Raw genomic sequence first — 17,259 nt, forward strand, 5'->3', positions numbered from 1 at the left:
AACGGCAGCAGAGATGCCATCACAAAAGCCAAAGCCAAAGCAACAAACAACAACAGAAGAGACGCCATCACATCACAAAAGCCTCAGATCAAACTTGATAACAGCAACAAGCAACAGCAGGACATGATATACAAACTGATATTGACCGGAAAGCACCGCCAGGGATGGAAAGAATACCCATAAAAGCTCTGATGCAGAGGAAGTTTGACACACACAGTTGAGCAAAATGTCTGGAAGGGGGAAATCTAAAATTTCTGCCACCACAAAGAAAAACACAGACCAAGCCACTTTGTTTGTTGCATGATTACCAAAAAAAACTACAATCCATTTAGATCAAGCCAAGTATTTCAGGAGCCTTTCATTATGTGATTGTGAACAAGGGAAGGAAATTTTACAAAGAACTTTGTACATGCATTTAAATTCAGTTGAATTCTCAAAAAAAAAAAAAAAAAAAAAAGAGGACGTCACATTATCTCAGGTCAATCGGTGCGTTATATCAATGCTGACAGTATGACATGCTCTTCCTTGCAAATTGTAGCCTTATCTTAGTATCCATGAAAAGATATATGAAATAACATCGGCCATGGAACTTATTCATGAATATTATTACCTTACGTGAGCTATGTGGGTGCATAAATTGGGACAAAACTTGGGGATTCCGTCGATGGAAGGTCACATGGAAGGCAAGACAATAGTTTTACTAAGCACGAAAAGCACCAGCGTCAACTCGAGGAAGAAAATGGTGTTGAGCAACGTCCGGTCCACTGTCCATCCAAAAATTGTAATGCCCCCAGGATTCGACTGTAGGTAAATAACTGTGAATACAATAACAGAAACATAAGGATGCAACCAACAGAAAGGAGAAACCAATCTGCAAGAATGACATAATTGACAGATACATCATGAGATATTGTCAGAAGAAAGAAAGATAATTATGCATAGGAGAACACCCACACAGAAACAATTGATATCTCAAAATGTTACAACGATGATTTGGCAAGAAAAAAAGAGCTCTGCAGTGTATTTCTTATTTGCTCAGATAAAACTATGCTGGATATGCAATATACTCAATTGCATTAGGCAGTTGAAACAATGTGACAGGCATAAGCGATGTTAATCCTTAAGTCCCCAACAGTAAATGGTTCTAAACTTAGTTCGTCAGTTCTGAAATTTTTGCAACAAATAAAAGACTGAAATGTTAAATCAAAGGCTCAAGAAGCACATCAAACTCAGTTGTGGGATAGCAAGAGGGAAAAAAAAAGGAAATCTCACTATCAAGCATATTTCAAAGAGAGTAATCATTCATGGTCAGATATGCAAATTCCTCAAAGGGACAAAAACAAACTAAATCAGGGTAATCAGATCAACTGGTTTTCTTTTCCTATCTCCCTACACAACTGAGAGGATTAAGACCTAGAAATTCTAACCAATGTGATCATCTAGTGTAAATGGCAGTGTTTTTCAAGCAAAGAAATAAAGGATTTTGCAGAATTTGTGAAGCCTCAATATAGTCCTGGCAGCTTACTATGACAATAGAGGGTATTCGGAGAAGTAACATGCATGATATCAACTCGAGGTTGTGAATGAGTTCAGCTCCACATACCAAGGCCCATCCCGACTACTTCCTAGATGTCATAAGCCCTTCTGACAGAACCTACCTCACCTATAGGCCTAACAGGTCAGCTTTCTCAAAGAGAGATGACGACATCTAGAAGGTTGTTGCAAGGGGCTACGGTAAGTATCATACATGAGATCTTTGCCCTGTATAATCAGCAGCAATGGTGTCTGATAATGCTAACATTTATGAAAATATAAAACAGGAATACTTGAGTTTTTCAAAATCTGACATTGAAAGAGAACATACATTATGCTAATTTACAAACTCTGATTCACAAAAAACTGAAACATCTGCAACTAATACAATAACTTCCTGAACATAAAAGAGGAACCAAATCATACTCAAGTCTAAATTATTACGCATATACATGCTTTGGCTTCATTTCTAAAAGAAGGTAAAGGTGTACAATCATCAACCACAAACATAAAGGTGTTTACTAAGGGCTTTTGAAATAACACGTTATTGGTCACAGCTAAGTTTTACAAATCAACATAAACCTCAACAAGCCTCATAATAATAGATAGAAAAGGTGTTTACCAAGGGCTTGCCGCTTGTGAAATGAGGATATGAGAGAAGCTAACTGCACATTATTTTGCATTGCCACATTTTCGAATGATTCCAAATCACTTTCTGAAAAATCCATTAATGAGGAACTTGCCGAAATAGCCTCCAAATTCCCTGAGCTATTCATAGCACGCATTTGACAACCAGTAGAGCAGCATGTTACATAAGCATGCCATCTACTGGCTAATGATGCAATCCCTTGAGCCCTATGGGAAATTTTAGAAGCTGCATTTAAGCAAAGAACCACAACAACAACTTGAACAACTGATGACACCTGTTAGCATGAAACATAAGAATTAAGTTCCATATCTAGATATATTATAGAGAAAATATCCAGCACCTGTATATGAACCTGAAAGTAATAAATCACATTTATACTTACTGCTAAACCTCCAGCATTAGCGAAATTGATCTTTCCATTGTATCCAGTGGTCTGAAAAAGGGTGACAAATTGACTTACTGTGACAAATAGGAAGAGTAGGAGGAGGAATATGCGGAATCTGTGGCTGATTTTGGAAAGATAATAACGTAAGCGCAGATGTTCCTCCAAACATGTCAAAGCATCTACATCTCTTTCCAGAAGTTTACCATAGTCTTCAAAGTGAATAATTTGCAAATTACACACTAGATTGAACAACAAACAAGCTGATAAAAGAATTACTGTCATATAAACCCATGACAGTATTGAAGCTATCAAAACCATAACAGATGTCCATGCGGACTCACGGAAGATGTATATAAAGCGGACAATTTCACGGGCAGTCATCACAAGGAAGCAGGGTAGTATCCACCAAAGTAGCAAACGAAACAACTCCTGCCATATGATACACAATAAGATTGCTCAGTCTATATCATCTGGGGAGGCATAAATTCTGGAATTATGTAAGCCTAATAATCAACTGCCACCCAACTTGCATACTAAAATCCGGCATGAATTGTGACTCAATCAACTACATACTTCCCTGCCACAAAAAACATTAAATACAACGCACCACATGGATGACAGAAGTTGGTATCTCAGAGTAGGTTAAATCGAAACTTAAATTAACTTGAAACTATTGACATCAAATGCACCTTAATTCTCAAAAAAATGGTGAGAGTACTTTAACATTTACTTCAACGTCTCCCAAATGACTTCTAACTTGTTTCTAACTTCAATTGAGACTCATTACTAAGAAGTAAGTTCTCATTTAAATGAAGAAGAAACAATAAGGAAACAACTAAATCAATCTGTTCAATCCAAAATTCAAATAAGGAAATGGAAATATGAAGAGAACTGCTAAGATAGATCTTCTTTCCTATTCATAAGAGTTCATAACACTTCTGTCCATAAATGATCATTCAATTTAAAAAGTGTTGCACCTTATAAATAATTTGATATTACCTTCAACTAAAATATAATCCTTGAATAATTTAGTGACAGGTTATAGTTTAACATGATGTAACCACAAAATGATAGAATAAGGATTCCATATCTTGGCTATAATAAAATAACAGCTAAATAACCAAGCTGCAAGAACAGCAAGGTTGATATCCAATTATTCCATATCAGTTATGATGGACTTAAAAGTCCATGAAATTAAAACTCAATCCGTCACCATATACATGACTCAATGATCATGAAAATGTACAAATATTCCGCCTTGCCAACTATTCCTTATATGATATTACTGGTACACATTTTATTTCCTGTTCTTACATTAATCCAAAAGTTCTCACACCAGAATTATTTGAGCAAACTTGACTATCTTCTACAGTAAAATCTAACACTATCATTCTGGTAGTAGAAGGATCCCGTTATGTACAGTAGGATTTCAAGTAAAGGCCTTCACCATTGGTAGTGCCAGGTTAGAACATGTGATTTAAAAATCAAATAACCTCGTTGCATCATATCAAACAGACACCGACTTTTTTGCATCATCCTCAGAGTGCACGCATATCACATTTGTTCCATTATTAATCCAAGTAATCTATTGTTCATCAAGAAATATAGTCACTCCTATCCATCTAAACTATTGCTGACAAAGTAGCTGATAGATGCAACAAGCCAGTGATAACAAATTTTTTGTTCTTTACATCAAAATAGTGTAACTCAAACAATTCATAAGCATAAATACTTTCCCACATACTTCAAAGAAACTTTACTTTTGAAAGTAAAGCCATAAACCGAGATACATATTTCAATCTATCTCACCCTTCGTTCCCCATGTTTTAGTTGATCGATTATCAATCACGGATCATAAACATCATCCAACTAAAGGAAATGATTAATGTAAGAGCAAGAATTTTGGTAATCCACCGGACCTGGATCTTGCAAACATACTCCTTTTGGAATCTCTCAACCTGGCCATGATGCTGATCCACAAAGAGGAACCTCCGGATCCCGTACTTGAGGAGGTTCCGCGAGATGCAAGCTAGGGAGACGGCGGCCAGGGAGGCCTCTGACACGAGGACGCACAGCTCGAACTGCTGCACCTCGTACTCACGGCAGCCCGGCCGCGAGCACCGGGAGAGGCAGATGGCGGCGGAGGGGACGGCGACGCCGAGGAGGAGGAACGCGACGCAGGAGGCGGCGAGGCGGGCGCGGGAGGAGGAGTCAGGGAAGCCGAGCAGGGAGAGGAAGCCCTCGAGGCAGTGGAGGGCGGCGTCGAGGTCCTTCTCCCCGCTGCCGTTGCCCGCCACCAGCGGCGCCTCGGCGTCGCCACCGTCCATGGGGTGGGATCAGGAACAACTTCAAAATCCGACACACAGCGGCGGAGCAGCGGGAGAGGGAGCGCCTGGGCGGGGCCTTTATCGTCAGTTCCCAGTCCTTCAATCCCCCGACTCCAGCCATGAATTGAGCTACGAGAGCCGGGGAGGTTGACACCAAACTTGCCGTTACTGCCGGGATGTGCGCCACCTGTTGTACGTAACTTAAGTCGCGTCACAATAGTAGACCCCCTATTTCGAGGCAAGCGTCGTCCGCCTGTCGGTTGGTTAGCGTGAAGCGTGAGAGACAGGTGAGGAGGGATCGTGGCGAGACGTATATAAAAATCTATAGAAATAATAAATTACAAAATTAGTGAATTTTTATATTTATTCTTATAAATTTAACTTTAATATATATTATTACAAAGTACAAACATAAAAAAATTTCCATCTAATTGCACCCACAAACACATTTTATTTTCTTATATTATTCTCATGACAAACACATAAAAAGGAAGAAGAAAGGATGAAGCTGACGGCAACTCCAAAAATGATTGCATATAATACCAAAATAAATCTTAAAGTGCAAGATTGAGGCCTTCCACTCTTTGAATGGAGATGATGTCAGATTTCACAAGAATAATAATTAAAACTTACCTGAAATAATTCACTCAAAATAATGCACAAAATTAAATAGAATCACTCTATTAGATTCAACAAATCGATGCATATTATTTGATTATTGGGGAGAGAGAGAGAGAGAAAAAAAGGCCAAATCCATGGTTGGAGAAATTCCATGACATGGATGAAATCTTTATCCTATTTATTCTTTTACTTTTTCAAATATACCACTCATAAATTCAACATATTGATATATAATGTTAATTTTGCTTGTAACCTTACAAGCATTCGTCACACTGCACGCTTCATTAATTGTGGGCGGCGTCATTAACATAATTATATTAGGAAGTTTGATGGTGAAGATAAAAGGCTTCTTTTTATTTTCATGTTTCACCTTTATTCTTCTTCTTCTGTCCCACGTCTTATGCTTTCCTTGTCCTTGAAGCATATGTCTGCAAAACAAAAAGTGAAAGGGTACGGTAAGGAATCATGACATAGATGAATCTATATCAAAACAAGTTCTACCAAAGATGGAATACAGTAGTTCATGTGAGCTAACAACCATGGATGCACATAAAGATGGTGCTGACAAAGTTGAGAGAATCTTGAGGTAATTCAGTGAAGAAAACTCTTAGTTCATGGTGATTTTGTGATTCAGCTTTAAGTAATAATTTTATTTTTTTTCTGGGCTTTATTGAATGTTCAAAAAAATAACCCAGATATTAATTAAAACAAGATGTTAAAGAAGGCAATCAATCAAATGGAACTACTATTGATAATAAAACCAGAAAAAAAAAATTGGATTTGAGACTGGTAATCGTACCTGAATCAGCACTTTGTAAATACACCTTTTCGCGATCACCCGAAACTCTTAATTGGTTTAGGTGAAGAGAAGAATAGATAATTGGGCTACACAAAGAGAACAAGATATGAATCATGTTAGAGGGAGTCAAAAGATTCAGAATTTTACTTTCATGGACCTGCAAAATGAATGGAAAAGGATAATGAGTAGCATCACTGCATAAAAGTTGACATATTTATGTGTATCAATTTAAACATTATACTCAAGCAAAACAACCCCTTTATTTTTTTGAAGACATTTATACTTGTAAATGATATAACCCTAAAAAAAAGTGCGCTGTGGCTGAGATCCAAGAGAAGATCAACCTGAAACAGGTTGCATCCTGTGTTACAAAAAAAGGGGAATACAAATAGCAGTTATAGCTTAGATTTAGGTGAAGAAACAGCTTGATTGATAAGCTCCCTCCTCAAAATTTTTCCTGCAGGCGACTTTGGTATTGAGCTGACAAATGCAACGCGCCTAATCCTTTTATATGGTGCAACCTACAGAAAAGCAAAAGAAGAGAAAAAAAGTCAAACCCTTATTTTCAAATTATCTTTCAGGTTTATATAGTAAAAAAAATGCCAAAGACAGATGAAAATTATTTTATAATTGAGGTTGCACAGTGATTTGATAATGATTATTTGCAGACTTTTATAAAGGAAAGCCTTGAACTGGCATTTTCAGATCAAACAAAAAGCTTAGACAGATTTGCAACTCCTTTCTGAGTATAGTCTCTTTTTGTGTTGACCATACAACTTAATTAATATAGCCCCTTTTACCAAAAAAAAAAAAAAATCTCCTCTCCGAGTATAGAAGGTCATGGGCAATCATTCCACCACAATGACTAACGAGTTACTGCATATTGGCTGTAATTTCACTAATTCGACAATACATGTGAGACTTCATGAGCTTAGGATTAGGCCTGTGGATAACCATAGAGCCTAATCTTCAATGTAAAGTCAATCTTTACCAAATGAAAAATGATATATCTGCATCATGATCATTATGAAATCGCTTTTCATATAAAAAACTACAACCTCTATTTTTTAAAATCAAGAACTAAAGAGCGCCAAAGAAAAAAGTGTTGGCTATGCAGCTTTGGCAATATTTCTCTGACCCCAAAAGAATTCAGGCCCAAGGAAATTGCATCACATCGAAATGAAGTCATTCTCGATAACGAATTTAAAGAGTCAAAACTAAAACAATAAGTACCTGTTTCCCAACAAAATCCATGACTTCTTCATCACTAAGCATGCTTCCAGGTTGTCTGACCACAAATGCCATGGGTATCTGTCCAGCTTCTTCATCTGGATACCTGCCATGGGAAAGTTAACTATTAATTTTGAGGAACAAAATTATATCATAACTACAGAAATTACTCAAGAACACATCACAAATAGATTGCTAAAATGGCAAAGAGTTTACTCCATTCAATTGAACCTTACATTTGCATTTTTTTCTCCAAAAAAAAATTAGAAATAATAAAAAGAAAACTGATGGCTCTTAACATGACTAATAATATTCCCCTCAACAGAAAACGATAGGAAAAGATTCATACAGCCAACTCCAAATAACTAGGATCTTAATGCTTGATATCATATCTGAAACACATATGGTTATAGTGTTAGCATGTCATCAAAGAACTTTTTCTTAATAGAAATGGTAACGAATTAGGCATACACATTCAAAAACCTACATAGCATCTTACCATTGTTAAGCCAGAATTCATTTTTAAATATCATCAAGGCTTTAGAATTTTTTTTTATTCCAAATTAGAATGATATTGTCTTCTTGAATCCATCTACAGGTCACAAAGAACTAGGACTGGGGCCAATCAACAATGATATGATTAGCATGGTGATATAAACGGGTATTGACTTCAGAAAAGCCGCAATATTTTCATTGAAGCACCAGTATCCCCCTTAGCTAGCAATCACTTACAAGTTCTCAAAATAGGACAGTATTAAGCAACATAAGACAAATGTGAACTAAATATACAAAACAGAAGAAAACAGTCCTCCATTATAATTTTCACGAAATGCAAAGCTATGTAGAGACATTTTTCTCAGGTGAATTGTCATTCTACTAGACATAAATGAGACTTAAACAAGCTCAATCACTGTAGTTGTAAATGAACAGAAAAAAAAATTATATGTTCTAATGGTAATAGTAATACCATGAAGGATATTGTAATACACAAGCTCCCACTAATGTGAAACTTGGGGATGTATGCTGCCTGACCCCTACAAGTAGGGAGGATGGTTCTGTGTTTCATGGTAATAGCCAACAATGCATAAACAGAAAGGTTTGTGGACATTGTGTTATCATGTATTTGAGTAATAAATCATTATGGAATGACATATACATTTGAATGAAGTTTATAAAGAGTCAGGATGTACATACGGAATTACAGCAGCATCAGCAATTCCCGGATGAGAAACTAGAATATGCTCTAATTCAGCTGGAGGAACCTAAGCAAATTGGAGATAGTAAATTAGATTAATTATACAAGAATACAATATTACAGATAAAAAAATAAATACAATGTCGAAAACCTGATATGCTTTATATTTTATTAACTCCTTTAGCCTATCCACGATGAAGAGGAAACCATCATCGTCAAAGTAGCAAAGGTCACCAGTCTTTAACCAACCTTCGGAGTCCAAGGTCGCCGCAGTTGCCTCAGCATCACCAATGTAACCTTTACCAGATCATTTTTTGTTAAAAAATGCAGCAGATTTAGCTCCTTCAATGTTTAAATATGTATTCTTTATGATAATTCAGAAAGTTTGCCTTGTTAAAGTTGAAACATGTAAACACTATATTTCTTTCATTGAGCATATGGATTATGTCATCCCATTATTGTTATAAAAAATAAATAATCAGCCAACATCAAGATTAGGTAGACAACAATCAAGCCCATCACAATCCATAGATACAAACCCATAGTCTGTTTTCGGTTATTTTGGATAGAATAGATCTTTCCAACAAATTTGTTCTATTAACTGTGAAAATAGATATTACAAAATCCACTTAGCAAAGCACCACATACATATTTGTCCCGACAATTCTTTTTAGTGACTTTTAACTGTCCTATATAAAACAATCTAAAAGGTTCTAAAAATCTTGATCTGATATCAATTTTGACTTGTCGTCAAACCAGTGTGGCAGTATATCAGGTGGTATACCAACTTATATGGCTTGATATCAGTAAAACAAATAATTTCCAACCAGTGTAAAGCCATATGGTCATATATAAAACAAATATGAAGGTTTTAAAATCTCTGTCTGCTACCAGTTTCGTTGCCAGACCAGTATGATATCGATATATCAAGCAGTACGCCAACCTCTACGGCTCGATATAACAGTACAAAAATGATTACCAATCAGTGTAGAATCATATGGTCCAGTGTCGATCATTGGTTGAACCAGTAAACACTGGTCTAGATATAACAGCCCGACCATTATTTGAAATCTTAGATTGATCTAAGTGTCCACATGCTTCGCATGTAGCTTTGGAATAAACAAAGCATATACGACCAGGAAAAAAAGGCCAACATCTTACTCTTTAACAAATATTGATGGTCAAATCTAACTAAAAGATATCCTTGTATGTGACACATTATGTGATTAGGTCATATTATAGTTCATGGAATAAGTCAGTCTCAACACATTATGCCTGATTAACAGTGGCATCATCCAAACCCGACCTAAGTTTGATCAATTTCTTGATCTTATTGCTAGAAGTTGTCAAAAACTGCCAATGTTATTTGCACACTCCCATAGCCAAGCGTGAGTAGTTCTAATTGATTTGACAACCTCAAAGATACAAAAAAAAAAAAAAAAGGTGAGGAGAGGAAGAAGGACAATGACTTCCCTAAGTGGCTATTATAGGTGGGAAGACAAAAGAAGAGGGAAGTATAGGAGGAATAACAATAGACATGCAATTATGACCAGTAAGTAGAAGCGGAGATGCCTCTATTATAGCATTTGTTATTTACTGCAACCTTCAATTTGCCATCCAAGGTCTGTCATATCGAATCGTACCGCCCGGTATGGGCGGTACGTACCGGTCCGACAGGCCAGTGGTACGCGGACCGCCTGGTACCGGTCCGCACTGTAGCAGTGCACTGTATTACTGTAGCAGTGCACTGTAGTAATGCAGTACACTGTTACAGTGCACTGTAGCACTGTACTGTAATATGCACTATAATAGTGCTACAGTGCTCGGTGCACCTGGGTATACCGCTCGGTACACCGTACCGTACCGATACCGAGCCCAGGTCGAAATACCGGTACGATACGGTATTGCGAACCTTGTTGCCATCTACCACTAATATTTCAATGTTTGACATTTATTGTCATAAAGACAAATAAAAAAATATAATGAGGAGAAAGGGGGAGTATGGATAGCAACTAGGGGTGTTCAAATTGGTTTGAACCAAACCGGGAAGGGTCAAAATGAACCGAACCAATTTCTGGTTCGGTTCGGTTAAAGTAAGGTAGGTTCGAACCGTAACTATTTCAACCTATCTAACTCAATTGGTTCAAAACCGGTTAACTGGTTTATAATTTCAAGTAATTTAAAAATATATATATATATTTCAAATGAACTAGTTCAGTTTGATGAATTCAATTGAAGCGAACTGGAATCTTGGTCCAATTCGGCTGACACGTAAAATTTGTGAATTGGCCCATATCATATGTGAAATTGAAACATTAAGATTGGGCCAACATTGCTATTAGGGCCTTTGAGCCGGTTTGATTAATTGATTTTAACTGGATAAGGGCTTAAGGCAGTGAATTCGGTCAGACTAGCATTTTTAAAATTAAAATCAATTCAGTTCGGTTCGAACTGATTAACCGAACAAAAGAAGAGTACTCATCGAACTAAACCATTTATAGCCTTCAAAACCAAACTACTGATGAATTAGTTTGGACCGAATCGGTTCTGGTTCGATTCGGTTTTCGTTTAAACACCCCTAATAGCAGCCCTAACCTCCTTTATGTAGAGAAGGAAGACATCAAGGTATTGAAAACTGATAGGTGCTTTCTTCATATAAAGTCCTTTCGCATGTGTTTAATAAGTATTGAAGATTTATACAACAAAAGGCAAGGTTTTAAATCAAGATCTAAATCAGGATTAACCATTCATTACAAAAATGATAATCAAATGTGATGGGCAGGATCAAATAATAGGATTGGACAAATCTAGGCCGAAGAACTCAAAAGAGGAAAAAATTATTAAAAATCATGGAAAAACAAAAAACAGAATTTTCTTTGAATCACAAAAATCAAAAAGAGCCTTCCTCCTTGTCAATATGGGTCAAAAGGTCATAAGATAAAAAATGAAAAATACGGAACCTAATAAATTACCATTTCAGGTTAATACTCTTCTTTCTATCCACAATCGAAAACATTCATGAGCAAAACAAGTAACGAGTTTAGAGAGATAAGACTTCTCTACACTACTATATAGAGTAATAAACTTCATGCTCAAGATCCATGTGCAATAGATAACAAATGAATCCTGTTCAATAACTCATGATTTGAGTGATCACTCAATCAAGTTGTTTGATGCCTAAATCCAATTCAATTTGCTAACCTAAATTGAGATAAGTTAGCTCCAATCTTGAAACCCTCAAGTCGGACAATGACTCAAATGGAACTTGGCCAATTAGAATTGATGCCAATTGATGTGTAGCAAGTCTGTCAAGTTCCTCAATCCTGGTTGGCCTATAAGTTCAAATTCGTCACCAAATAGTCAGGCAATTCCAGTTAACTTCATGGGGTTCATTCCATAAAAAACTTGCTACTTATAATCCTTTCCAGTAGGGCCAATTTCCATCCCATCCCAAATGATTCCTAACCCATGTATATATATATACATATATATACATACATATATATTCATACATATATATACATACATACATACATATATATATATATATATATATATATATATATATATATATATATATTCCGCGTATAATTTCATTTATTTGAGTCAAGGATCTAGATCATGTAGATCAAATTAAGATTCAATTTGATGTTCAACCAGCATATTCAAGAATAGGAATCATGATGCTGGAACAACGCTTTAAATGTACTGACGAAACCTGTTCAGCATTTACTTCAAATGAATCATAGAGCAGACCTTTCATGATGGTGGGGCCACGAATCCAGAGCTCCCCTCTTTGCCCGGGGCCCAGCGCTTCCCCGGTTGTGGGGTCCACGATTTTGGCCTCCGTGTTCGACCCGAGCCGCCCCGTCGAGCCGAACACCTTGCTCTCCTCCGGCGTCCTCGTCCCCACCACCCCGCCCGTCGACTCCGTCAACCCGTACCCCTGCCACGGTCACAAAAATGCACGCGTGCGCCATTAAGAATCTTGGAAGTTAAGGCTGACGACACTATATATATCGAACCGGACCTGGGCGATCTCGACGTGGGGGAAGCGCGCGGCGAAGCGCTCCGCCACATCCCGGCCAAGCGGGGCCCCGCCGCAGCCCAGGACCCTCAGCGAAGATAGGTCGCGGCGGGCGGCCTCGTCGGACTTGGCCATCGCCACCACCAGCGGCGGCGACACTGGCATGAAGGTCACCCGGTAGCGTTCCACAGCCCGAAGCATCGCCCCGAAATCGAACCGCTCCATCAGCACGATCGTCTCCCCCAGAACCACCGCGCGGAGCGCCATCATGAACCCGAACACGTGGAAGAGAGGGACCGTGAACAGAACCACCGGCGGTAACTCGTCCTCCACCTCCCGCGTCAAGGCGTGGTACGCGGCGGTGAGGGCCACGAAGTTCCGGTGGGTCAGCGCTACGCCCTTCACCCGCCCCGTGGTCCCCGACGAGTAGAGGATCGCCGCCGTGTCCGACTGCCGCACCTCCACCGGCTGCTGCTGCGCCGCCGCCCCCGCCGCTACGTCGGCGGAGATAAAGGACCGAAAGCGAGGGGAGTCGAGGAGGATGGTGGGAAGGTAGGCCGGGAGCTTGGAGGCTGTGGCGGTGGTAGCGAAGGCTACGGAGGGGTTGGAGAGGCGAATCTGATGGGCGATCTCAGAGGGTGCGCTGAGCGGGTTGGCCGGGGAGACGACAGCGCCGATGGACAGGAGGGCGAGGTAGAGGACGGGGACGTCGAGGCCAGCCGGGGAGAGGACGAAGGCGACATCGCCGCGGGAGACGCCGGCGCCGGTGCGAAGGGCGGCGGCGAGGTTCCGGATCCGTGCGAGGAAGTCCGGGTAGGAGACGGCGGCGCCGGTGGCGGCATCGACGAGGGCGGGCTGGGCGGGGAGCGGGGATGGGATGAGGGACAAGGCGAAGGAAGCGGCAGATAGGGGGAGGGATTCGGGAGGGAGGGGGAGGGGGTCCCGGAGGTTGTGGAAAACCTTGGTCTCGCGGCAAAAGCCGCTCCTCGGGTCGACGGTGGGTGGCAGCTGAGGGGTTCCCGCCGCCATCGGGAGCGGTCCAGTAGGGAGAAGATTAGAGTGAGGATTTCGAGCGGGGCTGCGAGAAAAAGGAAGATGATGAGCAGAGGAGAAGGGTTCAACGTGGCCGAAATTGAACCTTGTAATGGATGGAGGACGGCCGCTGTCGGGGGAAGCAGAGGCGCTAATTATTGGTCTGCTATAGACTCTACCGACGACAGACACAACGGATTGTCAACAAACTTATGGGCAAAAAGATAATTTCAATGCCCTGTCGTTTCTTTTTGTTTTGCCGCAACGGAGAAAAGATGCGTAGAAGAGAAATGGCGGCGACGTCGTCGAAGGGAAGGCGGGTTTTGTACATCGCTGTGCCTTCGGAGATCATCCGCTGGTTCTCCTCCTCCTCTCCCCGACCAAGAAGGCCTCTCGGCCCGGCTACCGCCTCCTTGCCCTTGGTCGTAGCCCAAACTTCCTCCTTTGGGTGCTCTTCTTCTTCGCTCTTGTGGGGATATTGAGGTCATGGCACCACCTCGACCCCCTTCTCCCGTGCCCCCACCTCGGCCGCCGCCCCCTCTTCTCCCCGGAACCATCAGATTCGACGGTGGCGATGTCCAGAGGAGGGGTGGAGGCGCTTGGGGAGTTCTGGCAGCGACCGGACAGGACGGGATACGTTCCATGTCTCAACTTCAGCGAGTAGTACGTTGCGGAGGGCGTGGCCGCTGCGCGGGCCGGTCGCCGGAAGTATTATCTCCTGGTGGTCGTCTCCGGCGGGCTCAACTAGCAGCGGAACCAGATCATCGATGCGGTGGTAATCGCTCGCGTTCTCGGCGCGCCGCTCGTCGTGCCCGCCCTCTAAGTCAACGTCATCTGGGGTGACGAAAGGTGCCATCTTGCGTCCCAATCACCTTGTTTACTTCTGTGCGAAGCATCTCGACTGGTTCCTTGCTTGAGCAGTGAGTTCTCTGATGTGTTCGACCTGGAGCACTTCAAGTGCGTTCTTGCCGACGACATTATAAGGTGGTGTCCTCGTTGCCGTCGACTCATATCATGACAAGGCCGGTGTAGGAGAAGCAAACGCCTCTTCATGTCTACCCTGCTTGGATTCGATCAAGACACATGAAGCGAGTGAGTCCTCGTCTTCTCCTACGACAAACGTCGTCAGCGCGCAAAACAATTCTTCTTTCGATCCTTTCTTCATCAAATGACGAAATGGAATCCTTATATTTACTCTTGATTCATTGTTTCTCCTTGTTGATTGCTGGTGCAGCTTAACAGAGAAGGGGTTCTGCTCCTGAGTGGCCTGGATTCCAGGCTTTCCAAGAACTTCCCACCCGTTCTCTCAAAGATCCGGTGCAAGGTAACCACTGCACCCTCTCGTGTGTGTCCCCAAACTTACTCGGTTGCGTTCCATGCACTGAGGTTCTCAGCTCCAATCGGAGAACTGGGCAACAAGCTCGCATGAGGATGAGAAGCAAAGGTCCGTACCTCGCACTCCACCTGGGTTTGGAGAAGGATGTGTGGGTGCGAGCCGGTTGCCTTCCTGGTCTCACCCCCGAGCACGACGAGATCGTTCGAGCGGAGAGGAAGCTCAAGCCGGAGCTCCTCACTGGGAGGTCCAACATGGCTTGCCGCCGAAGAAGTCACCAGGTACGCTCACAACCGCTGCCCGTTCTCTATTTCAGCTTGTAATGGTGATCGGCGGGCGAGACGTCTCTCTGCCCTTGATGAGAGAGTTCCCTAACCTGTACAAACAAAGAGAACCTGACATTAACGCCGGGCACAAGAAGTTCATCACACTTCATGAACGCCTCCTAGCCGAGAGACGGAACTCAACGGTTATCCTTTTACCCATCATCAAAATTAGTCATTAGAAAATTTTAATTTGTAAAATAAAAATAAAAAAAATATATTTTTATTACAATCGATGAAAAAAGTTAATTATTTTATTTTTATAATTATAAGAATATTAATATAAATTTATAAAATATAAGAATTATAATATTCAGAGGATATGCATGGGATAATATACAATTAGCTTATAGAACGATGACAATATGAGTTATTACAGCGAGGACAATGACCAAAGTGGGTCGAAGGAGACATGGCAACCAATATGCGACGTGGATAATGGATCGTGTCGTGTCCAAACTGTCGTAGACCATCGGTCATTCCAAATGTACGACAGATCATATATATATATATATATATATATATAGTGTTCGTTGGAAAGATTCATTGAGCATCGCTAATTTTGAACCAGAATCGAATCAGACATGAAACAGTTTAATGATTCATTAGTCTCAAATTGAATCAAAATCCATCATGAGCGGTGTTGGGGAACTGATGTGATGTGGCTGAGTGAGTTCCATGGGCCGATGTACGGTGACTTTGGTCGATCGTACGAGTCGTCGAGGTTGGTCGGTTATAGGTCGGGACGTTGGCATTGGGATGTTGATTGGCGTTCCTCGATCGGGACGATCATGCTTTCGGGGGAGGGGGGGTGGGGGGTGGTCGCTCTCCTGCACATAAGGCCCTCATCGGGTGGTTCCCGATTTTGGCCCCTCAACGAGCAAATTAGTGCTTAGTTTTATCTCTTTTTTTATGTCTTCCCCTCGGTGGCCTGGGGTTTTTATGCTATTGTACGAGGGTCGATCATACGTGGGTTTGGTGTGATGATCGATCCTCGAGGGGCGTAGAGGTACCTTCGTGCGGTTATCATCTCGAGCATTTTGGGAGGGAATGTACCGAGGAATGCCTTGGTACGGATCCTGACTTGGCACGTGAGAGTATTCTTGCTGACCTGACGATGGTGTGGCGCGACATTGGTCGTGACCGGCCAGAGCCCAAAGTTTAATTTTAATTTTTGATTTTGAAAAAAAGAAACCGATGATTCTGATTTTGATTTTAAATTCGACAATTAACCCAAATTTAAATTTGGTTAGTAATTTAGTTTGATTATAAATTTTATAATTTTATTTTTTATATCGTTACATTCATTTTAGTTGTACGTCTATTTTTAAAAATTTAAAAATAAAATTATTATTTTTATATTTTAAAATTTTAATTAAAATATTTAACGATCGGAAGAACTAAAACCACTCAAACTATAATCAAAACTTACTGTTTTAATTTGAAAATAAATCGTGGATAATGTGACTTCGATTCCTAATTTTTGAAAATTAAAATTATAATACCTCGATTAATTTCATATTTGAAGTAGATAAAATTAAGATTAATGTATAAGTATTTGATGATTACATTATTATTAATATGGACTTAAATATTTTGTCCAGTAATATACGTCAAATACAGTTCAGTATATTCAACCTTTCTAGATGGATAACAAGAAAGGATGCTTAGTCCAAATAGACAGCCTACATGTCCAATTTCTCTCTATCTTTATCAATGGAACAGTAAGTCAACCAAAACATAGACTTTAATGAGCCAATTAACTGATATATATACAAACGCTGATAGTAACTTATTATTTGGAA

The 17,259-nt window shown here is 40.5% G+C and overlaps 2 protein-coding genes and 1 pseudogene across 2 annotated transcripts; 1 reads left to right on the top strand and 2 right to left on the bottom strand.

Annotated features, from left to right (window-relative positions):
• Positions 1-341: 341 nt before the first annotated feature.
• On the bottom strand, positions 342-6,454 carry LOC103986415 (uncharacterized). The gene is made up of 6 exons (XM_009404431.3): positions 6,315-6,454; positions 5,886-5,943; positions 4,487-5,147; positions 2,565-2,996; positions 2,156-2,456; positions 342-815 (listed from the first exon to the last, which is right to left on the bottom strand). Exons 3-6 carry the CDS (start codon positions 4,892-4,894, stop codon positions 673-675), a joined length of 1,284 nt encoding a protein of 427 aa, XP_009402706.2. The 5' UTR covers positions 4,895-5,147; positions 5,886-5,943; positions 6,315-6,454; the 3' UTR covers positions 342-672.
• Positions 6,455-6,555: 101 nt separating this feature from the next.
• LOC135638279 (4-coumarate--CoA ligase-like 5) lies at positions 6,556-13,930 on the bottom strand. Its single transcript, XM_065151341.1, has 6 exons — positions 12,770-13,930; positions 12,496-12,685; positions 8,891-9,036; positions 8,739-8,806; positions 7,548-7,650; positions 6,556-6,835 (listed from the first exon to the last, which is right to left on the bottom strand). The coding sequence occupies exons 1-6, from the start codon at positions 13,793-13,795 to the stop codon at positions 6,710-6,712; spliced, it is 1,659 nt and encodes a 552-aa protein (XP_065007413.1). The 5' UTR covers positions 13,796-13,930; the 3' UTR covers positions 6,556-6,709.
• A 158-nt stretch (positions 13,931-14,088) lies between these two features.
• Positions 14,089-15,454, top strand: LOC135638447 (O-fucosyltransferase 20-like; annotated as a pseudogene).
• The last annotated feature ends 1,805 nt before the right edge of the window (positions 15,455-17,259 follow it).

This window comes from Musa acuminata, chromosome BXJ3-5, assembly GCF_036884655.1.
Source record: "Musa acuminata AAA Group cultivar baxijiao chromosome BXJ3-5, Cavendish_Baxijiao_AAA, whole genome shotgun sequence".
In the NCBI taxonomy this organism is placed as follows: domain Eukaryota; kingdom Viridiplantae; phylum Streptophyta; class Magnoliopsida; order Zingiberales; family Musaceae; genus Musa; species Musa acuminata.